This window comes from Miscanthus floridulus, chromosome 7, assembly GCF_019320115.1.
Source record: "Miscanthus floridulus cultivar M001 chromosome 7, ASM1932011v1, whole genome shotgun sequence".
Classification (NCBI taxonomy): domain Eukaryota; kingdom Viridiplantae; phylum Streptophyta; class Magnoliopsida; order Poales; family Poaceae; genus Miscanthus; species Miscanthus floridulus.
Window position 1 is genome coordinate 22,838,087 of NC_089586.1, and position 8,683 is coordinate 22,846,769.

The window sequence follows — 8,683 nt, forward strand, 5'->3', positions numbered from 1 at the left end:
TCCATGTGCCCGGCTCGGCTCTGCCACGCCCAGCAGCCCCACGCACGCGAGCTCCCCGCCAAGATTTGCCACCAATAACCCCCTTCCTCCTCCGCGAGCTCCGACTACCCCCGCGCGAACGCCGGGCGCAGCGCGCATACCCCCAACCGCTGCATGGGAGCCGCGACTGCCCCGACGAAGCGGAGCCGCGGCCCCAGCAAGAGGCAGGAGGCCATGATGGCGCGCGCGGGCTCGGAGGCGCGGCGGCGGCCGCGGCTGGTCGGGTACGAGGAGCTGCCGGAGTACCTCAAGGACAACGAGTACATCCGCGGGCACTACCGCGCCGAGTGGCCCATCCGCGACGCGCTCCTCAGCGCCTTCGCCTGGCACAACGAGACCCTCAACGTGTGGACGTGCGTGCCCCTTCCCCTTCCCGTCTCCCCCGATCGATTCGATTCCAAGCGTCCGACCCTCTTCCTTCCTTCCCCTGCCTGTCCGTCTGAAATCTCTGAATGGTGGCTGATTCGTTCCTTCTCGTTTTTCTGTCTTTGTCCCCGCAGGCATCTCGGAGGGTTCCTGTTTTTCCTGGCGCTCGCGGTCGCCGGAGGATGGACGGAGGCCGCCGACGAGGCGGCACCGGGGATCATGAGGTACATGCACATGCATCGACATGCCGTTCTTTTCTGCAGTTCCTAAATAAACTTCCCCCGCTCCGTTCCTGCGTGATTACCGGGCGCTAGCAGAGAACCTTGAAAGGGTCTATCGTGTGAGGAATTTGCTGTGGCGCTCCCTTGCTTTTCTTGTATTTGCAATCACTGAACCTTGCACAAAAGGCCTTCGCTCTCGACAAATTTGTTCACACATACTAGCTAGCAAGTGACGTTGTGGATGCATTTTGTGGCGTCACTAGAGCTATAACGGCGAGCGCATACAAACATATCATGTGCATAGGTGCAACATTAGTTGTTACCATATAATATGTTTTTTTTATGTTTCAACATATGAAGTGAAATAGTTTTTTTTTCCTTTGCGAGCCAAATATTCGTTAAAAATTAATGTAGTTCATATGCTTAACCCAATATTGTATCTTTAGAATGCTCTTACATGAACCTCTTAATTAGTTTTGCTTCTAGTCATATCTTACATTAGGTAGACACATATTTGACTCATATTAGCCATTATCTTCACTATGAGAGCATGGAAAAGAGAGTAACGTCGCTGCACCTAGCCCTGCTCTCTTTTATTGGAGGTGTGGGAGGTCGTGATTTTTATTTCTTATCTTGATGGGGTTTATAATTACAAAGAAGTCTCTATAAATTACAAATAGACGGTCTAGATGTTCACAATTGTGTCCTTAAACCTAGGAATTGGACCTTTTTACACTAAGGATAAGGAAGTCTCCAACATATGATACACCTCCGACAATCACCCATGCTCTGGGTATCCTTTTGATATCGCTGGAGAGACACATTAGCGATTGGCCATGTATAGCGTGAACCATTGTAAAACAAATGCTATTGAATGATGCACGGTTAGTCTGTGAAGTTATTCATTCTTCAAGTTTATAATGACACAGTCAGACCTTTTTGACTAGTTTGCATTATTGTCGCAGTTTATGAAAAGAAGAATTGCATGACAGTTGAATGATACAGGACATAAGGGCCTACATACAGCGAGGAAACAAATGAGAACAAATTATGCCGATACATATGGCACAACAACATTACATCTCATAACATTGCAAGTGTAACATCAAGCTAGATTCTACAGTAGAAACTTTCTAGGTTAATGAGCATGTGACAAGAGATTACCCTAAGGATGAGTAACCAACCGATGAGGTCTGAGAATAGTGACTTTCCTATGTCCTTGTTGATGAAATCCGATAGAGTGGGAGCATCAGTATGAAAATGGGACTGCTGTGGTCGCTGCGAATTCTGAATTTTTTCGGGGACCCCAGTGATAACAAAAATATGCTTGGATTCGGTTCTGCAAAGCACCGACCTAGTACTCTTGCTGTTTTCTTTATGCGAGGCCCACTTTAAGTCTGCACCGTCCATTTTTTTTCTTGCAGGTTCGTGGTGAGATCGGCTAATGCTTCATGGGGCAGCCACCATTCAGTAAGCAACTAATCACCAACACCAGTCGCTCTATATATTTCTTTTGTATCACTTTGGGTACTGCATTTTTAAAACCCCTGTCCCCTTGGCAAATTGCTGTTAATTCTTGCTTTTGTTTCGTCAGAAACATAATTGTGAGTTAGGCTTGAGTAACTTTTAGCAATTGCGGTGTAGGTTCCTTGTGCAAGTGAAATATGCAACGCCGATAACTGATAGCTCTTTGTTTCAAAAAAAAAAAAAAAAACTGATAGCTCTAGCTAAACACACAAAATAAATCTAGGAATTGTTGCGTGTGCAGAGTTGCCTGGAAAGCTTAGTTGACTGCTATTATACGAACTATTGAATGGTTTTGGTTGCATCAGCAGAATACTCCTACCTATTCAGAACTAAACTACACTAGTATCGGTGTGTAATTTAGTCCAGACCTGTGCCATATTGCCAACACGGCAGACATGGACAGGGTTTGATCTGTTCACAAGCAGTAGACAGTAAGCCAAGGGGGCACGCCCACATGGCCATCCTTGTCTTTGCTCTCTTTGAATCCTGCGTCTCCTGCACGAGCACACACACGGCCAGAAAGCACAGATGGAGATGCCCTGCGGTTCACGACTGTACTAGTAGAATGCAACAAATGGGCATCAGAATTTAGAGTTGTCCTGTCTCTTGGTGAAATACCAAATTACAACAACAGCCAAGAAAGTACTATCCTGTCACGGAAATCCTAGGCTCTTGCTTGGATGCTGGTCACTTTGATTCAGAGTGCTGTCCTCGAACTAAGCCATATATGATCCATCAGTTTATTTTTTATGGATATGACCCATCAAAATTCATTAGATGATGCATGAAGCATCATAGATTTTGGGAGCTCCATAAACCAAACATCCCTTGAATTCGCAAGGATCAAAGGTGCAAACATGCCTGGTGCTGTACCCTTCACTCCTGCTGTGATCCCCATCTTCTTCAATGAAGCAATCCATTTGGATTTGTCTTTAGCCTTGTTCGCTTCACATTGCAAACCAGAGAGGCAGGGGTTAAAGCCTAGATGCTTTTAGAATATTTTTACGTTTTCTCTTGGTCTCGCCATGATAGTATGATACGATGCTCTGGAATGACAATGACACCTGCATGAAAAGCAGAGGCTTTTCTTGGCCAATTTTCGATCCACTTGGATGGTCACCATACTCAGTTGTGATGAGCAGACAAATCCAAGTTGATTATCAATATCCAAGTGCACAACAGTCTTTTTATGCATGATCCTGTCGGATTATTGATTCTCACTGTGTAGCAAAGAATATATCCAAATGCAATCTGTAATAAATTCACTGTGAAACAGTTTAATTCCAGCAAGAAATAGAGAATTTTTTGCAATCTGTAAGAAATTCACTGTGAAACAGTTTTATTCCAGCAAGAAATAGAGAAAAGTTTTGTTGTTGGTTTGAGCACGAGCAGCACCAAAACTTCACAAGTGATGAATGTGAATGTGATCATCGCTGTTTGCTCTGACTGATTGCCTGCAGGGCCTGCCGAGGCACGACGCCGGGGCGTCTCTGTCCGGTGTGCCGCGGTGGCCGCGGATGGTGTTCCTGGTGGGCGCCATGTCGTGCCTCGCCATCAGCGCGACGGCGCACCTGCTGGCGTGCCACTCGCGGCGTGCCAGCGTGGTGTTCTGGCAGCTGGACTACGCGGGCATCTCCGTGATGATCGTCGCCTCCTTCGTGCCGCCGGTGTACTACGCCTTCCTCTGCCACCCGCCGGCGCGGGTGGCCTATCTGTCCGCGATCACGGCGCTGGGCGCGCTCGTGGTGGCCGCGCTGCTCTCCCCGTCCTGCTCGTCCCCGCGCTACCGGCGCCTCCGCGCCGCGCTGTTCCTGGCCATGGGCCTGTCGGGCGTCGTCCCGGCGCTGCACGCGCTGTGGCTCAACTGGGGCCACGCCGCCTGCTACCTGGCGCTCGGCCTCGAGGTCGCCATGGGCCTCGCCTACGCCACGGGCGCCTGGTTCTACGTCAGCCGCGTGCCGGAGAAGTGGCGACCCGGGGTGTTCGACGTCGTCGGGCACAGCCACCAGATCTTCCACGTGCTCGTGCTCGTCGGCGCCGTCACGCACTACGTCGCCGTCGCCGTGCTCATCCACTGGCGGGAGAAGGTGGCCGTCGCCTGTGGCGCGGCGTCGTAGGCGCGCTTGCTGTCCGGGCTTTTGCAGCAAGCCAGAGGTGCTTGATCGGATCCATAGACATCCATCCAGAGCTTCAATGTGCCATTGCCCATTGGGGTTTGGTTGATTCAACAACCATTCGAATGGCGAACGAAGTAGATGCAGCATAGATCAGCTCTATAGTTTGAGTGTGCCATTCGACGATTTGTAATTTAATTGATGGGGCGATTGATGAGTATGGTGGTTCATGAGTTATCTGTCGAGTGAGTGACTTGGATTTGCAGGTTTAGGATTGCAGTGTCAGTGTAGTCTCTGCTCCTCATCATCAGTACGGCGAGGTCCTCCACCTCCAGCTACCCTTCTTCGATGGACGAGGCCGGCCTGCGCCGGCGATCGGGCGTTCAACTGAAGGGCTATCACAGCATGTCACGGCTGATTCAGCTGTGCAGATTGCTCCAAAATGAGTGAAATTCTGTTCTCTGTTTTTCTTTTCTTCATCGTTCAGTTTCAGCTAAGGCCTTGTTTAGTTGGCGATTTTTTTGCGTAATGATACTGTAGCACTTTCGTTGTTATTTGGCAATTAGTGTCCAATCATAGTCTAATTAGGCTTAAAAGATTCGTCTCGTGAATTTCGTCTAAACTGTGTAATTAGTTTTATTTTTTATTTATATTTAATGCTTCATGCATACGTCCAAAGATTCGATGTGACGAGAAATCTTGAAAAATTTTGCAAAATGGAAGGGAACTAACCGTACCTAATACAAGACGCAATTGGTGGTGGCCACTGGACAGGCCTGTGACAATTAAGGGTTGATTCAATATAGCTCGAGTTTTGACTTTTGATTGTTATCATTTGAACAGATTCGATGACAGTTCTAATTTACTTGATACGATCATAATGGAGATTGATGCATGAGATTGAGCTTCATGATTTGAAAGACCTAATAATAGTTTATTTGAAAGACCTTCGGTTAACTATACTTGCATTAACAAGAAGATGGCATGCAACTCAGCAATGTGATGCAATGCAACATGCTCAAGAAACCACAGCAAACTTTGTTTATTTCTTTACAAACTTCCCCAGATTCGAGTTATCGATCAAGCAAAAAAAAAAAGCTTAATAAGGGAAAATGCTGCATTCTCTCTCCTCATCTCTTTGATGTGTCGTTGCCGTCTCATGGTGTTCTTCTTCAGCTTCAGTCGAAGACGGCCAGCTTGTCGTACTCCGGCCCGGCGATGGCCTTCTCCATTATAGCCCTGGGGCTGACGATGCCGTCGCCGTCAAGGAACATCTTGAGCAGGTTCTTGGAGAAGCCGCTGACGAGCGCCACCCCCTTCTGCCCGGCCTCCACCGGCACGGCCTTGGAGTCCCTCAGGTTCCAGAACACCACCTCCGGCACGGCCGCGCCGTACCCAGCCTCCGTGAACTTGCGCACGATCGCCTCGTAGTCCGTCTCCCACGGATTCGCCGACGCCTGGTCGAACTCCATGTCGCTGAACACGAACACGCGCCGCACCATTCGCTCCGGCGCCAGCCTGGCGCTCACGGCCACCTCGAGGATCTTGTCGAACACCGCCTGGAAGTTGGTGTTCATGCCCCAGTCCATGGTTCGAACGAAGCTTGTCTTCTCGTAGAGGGTCTCGCCGGCGATCTTGTGGAGCTCGGGCCGCTCGCTGAAGGTGATGACGCGGCCGCGCCAGGGGTCGTCGCTGAGCTCGGACACGAGGAGGCCCAGGGCCACGCACACGTCCATGGGCAGGCCGAACATGCTGCCGGACACGTCGCACACCGCGACGCAGTTGCTCAGCTTGCCGAGCGCGCGCATGTCGTCGACCATGCGCTGCCACTGCAGGTCGGCCACGCCGCCGGCGTCGCCGAGGGAGGAGATGATCTCGTGCGGGAGCAGCGCGCCCGCGGCGATCCGCTTCTTGCCGTACTTGACGTCGGCGAGGTAGGCGTTGAAGCGGTTGGCGTCGTGCTTGAGGAAGAGCTCCTTGTAGTTCTTCATGGCCACGGAGGCGACGCGCGTGTACGCGACCGACTCCCACGCGCGCGCCGAGATGAAGACCTCGGGGAGCTTGAGCGCGCGGCGGAGCGGCACGAGCGCCACCCTGCGGAGCCTCTCACGCGCACGGTACGCGTAGTGCTCGTCCGCGAGGTCCGTGGCGAGCTCGGGCGCGGAGCCTTTGGGGAAGAGGCGCCGCGCAACGGCCTCGCAGAGCAGCGTGGAGCGGTCGTAGGAAGAGTCCAGCGACGGGCACCACTTGGCGGCGAGCGAGAACTCCCGGACCTTGCCGTCGGCGAGCTTGCGCATGTCCTCCGCGATGAGCCCCGCGAAGAGGTCGGCCGTGCGGTCGTGCAGGAAGCGGTAGGTGGGTTCGTTGCTGTACATCTCGACCGCCCTCGCAGCGGCCTCCGCTCTCCTGGTCCGGCGCACCACCGTGGCCGCGGCCGCGAGTCCCCGGTCGTGCTCGAGGCTGGCCGCGACGCGCTCCTCCGTTGAGCCGACGGGCGTGGCCCGTTCCGCGCGGGTGCGGGGCGTACGGCTGCCGAAGAAGCCGCGGCCCCGGCCCTGGCCCCGGCCGCCGACGAATCCTCCTCCCTCGGCGGCGAGGCGCGCCTTCTTGCCGGGGGTCCTGGTGGACACCCCGCCGTGCACGATGCGGTGGAGCAGCTCGGGGAGGTCCTTGAGGTAGCCGAAGTCGGCGACGGGGGCGGCGTTGAGCGCCAGCGTGCGCGGGTGGCGCGCGTGGAGCCAGAGCGCGGCGGCGTAGAAGCCCTCGCGGTCGGACTTGCCGCTCCCGCGCACGCCGCGGAGGTTGGCGACGAGGCGGAGCGCAGTGGCCGGGTCGGCCGCCCAGGCGGTGCCCAGGAGCGACTCCACGGAAGCGGCCCGCGTGCCGGGCACCACGTGGAAGAAGAAGTCGAGGCAGGGGTCGCCCGAGGACACGAAAGTCGGGGAGCAGTTCTCCGTGAGCGCCTTCCCGCCCGGCACCGCCGCCGCCACCGGCTCCGGCGCGGTGGGCTTGTTGAAGCAGGCGTCCATCAGGTCCAGGAACTCCTCCCCCGTCGGTGCCGCCTCAGCACCCGTGGCCCGGGCCGCGGCGTGGCGCTGGCGGGCCTCCGGTGGGCCCACGAGGGTGTAGGAGGAGTCGGCGGTGGTGCCCACGGCGATCGCCATCGGAGGATCTGGGCCTTGGAGTCTCACTCGATGGGCTTGAGCTTGGGCTTTGGAACTCGAACCGGGAGGTGTACAGCTACTGGGGGCGGAGGGCTTCGGGTTTGAGCCCTTTGGATGTTTTGGTCTCGAGGGCTTGCGGTGAGGAGACAGGGACAGGGAGGAGGCATATATGGGGCTGAGGTTTCGTGGCAGGCAAGGATGTTTGGGTCGGTGAGATCGATGAACCGACTTAAAGAGAGCTTGTGGGTATCGTGTCCATCGACGAACATTTTGTTTCCTTTTTTGTTTGTCTCGCCGTTCATACTGAGCGCCACGTCGTGTGATCCAAGGTTGGGGGCATTGACTCATTGACTTTCGAGTAGCACCTTCCAATGGAAGGCGACTTCGCCTATTGGCTCTTCGGCTACAAGTTTAGTTTTTTTTTTTCCTAGGGTCTTGTTTAGTTGGCGAAATTGTACTGTAGTATTTTCGTTGTTATTTGGCAATTAGTGTCCAATCATAGTCTAATTAGACTTAAAAGATTCGTCTCGTGAATTTCGTCTAAACTGTGTAATTAGTTTTATTTTTTATTTATATTTAATGCTTCGTGCATGCGTCCAAAGATTCGATGTGACGGAAAATCTTAAATTTTTTTGTAAAATGAAGTGCAACTAAATAGGCACTAGGTGTGTTTCTACTTTCTACCGTGTTTGCAAAACATGGATAGTATATAGGTTTTTCCTTGTAATAGCTGATTATTAACGTCTAAACGATCCATATGGTAAATCCTGTCGGAAACTGACCCTATATTTCTTTCCGTGGGCTTGATTCTTTGCGACCAAAATTTGCTGTGCCAAAGATTTGGCAAGCCAAAGCTATGTAAAAAAGTTGCCATGAATTTGGTAAGTCAAATATAAGAGGTTGACAAGTTTCGGTAGCCAACCAAACACTAGCCAAAATCATGGTTTGCCAAATATTTGATTTGGTAAATTTTGGAAGCCAACCAATCAGGCTCTATATGTATACAAGGAAACTCCCTTCGTCCTAAAACTAGTTTTTTTAATGATTTTTAGGATAAATTACTGCCTATAAATCACTCATGGATCTTCTATCTATTTACTATTGAAGGTGATCCATGCTAATTTTATCAATAAAACATAAAACATTAATTAAAAAGGGATGTATGGAGACATGAAGGCTGCAATCTCAAGCCTAGAGACACTCTTAAAGTATATGAAAACTTGAATCTTGTCGACAGAATATCGTCGGCAGT

General features: G+C 51.9%; 2 protein-coding genes across 2 annotated transcripts; one reads left to right on the top strand and one right to left on the bottom strand.

Moving 5' to 3' along the window:
- On the top strand, positions 1 to 4,409 carry LOC136462829 (heptahelical transmembrane protein ADIPOR2-like). Its single transcript, XM_066461878.1, has 4 exons — positions 1 to 392; positions 540 to 629; positions 2,051 to 2,096; positions 3,614 to 4,409. Exons 1-4 carry the CDS (start codon positions 154 to 156, stop codon positions 4,268 to 4,270), a joined length of 1,032 nt encoding a protein of 343 aa, XP_066317975.1. The 5' UTR covers positions 1 to 153; the 3' UTR covers positions 4,271 to 4,409.
- Positions 4,410 to 5,285: 876 nt separating this feature from the next.
- On the bottom strand, positions 5,286 to 7,834 carry LOC136462830 (uncharacterized). The gene has a single exon (XM_066461879.1). The coding sequence runs from the start codon at positions 7,777 to 7,779 to the stop codon at positions 5,446 to 5,448; it is 2,334 nt and encodes a 777-aa protein (XP_066317976.1). The 5' UTR covers positions 7,780 to 7,834; the 3' UTR covers positions 5,286 to 5,445.
- Positions 7,835 to 8,683: the final 849 nt, after the last annotated feature.

What these genes read in the sequence shown, in the direction of transcription:
- LOC136462829 (XM_066461878.1), top strand. Translation starts at nt 154, where the DNA reads ATGGGAGCCGCGACTGCCCCGACGAAGCGGAGCCGCGGCCCCAGCAAG. An exon ending in GAGACCCTCAACGTGTGGAC is followed by an intron (nt 393 to 539) that starts GTGCGTGCCCCT and finishes TTGTCCCCGCAG; the next exon opens with GCATCTCGGAGGGTTCCTGT. An exon ending in GCGGCACCGGGGATCATGAG is followed by an intron (nt 630 to 2,050) that starts GTACATGCACAT and finishes TTTTTCTTGCAG; the next exon opens with GTTCGTGGTGAGATCGGCTA.
- LOC136462830 (XM_066461879.1), bottom strand. Translation starts at nt 7,779, where the DNA reads ATGAGTCAATGCCCCCAACCTTGGATCACACGACGTGGCGCTCAGTAT.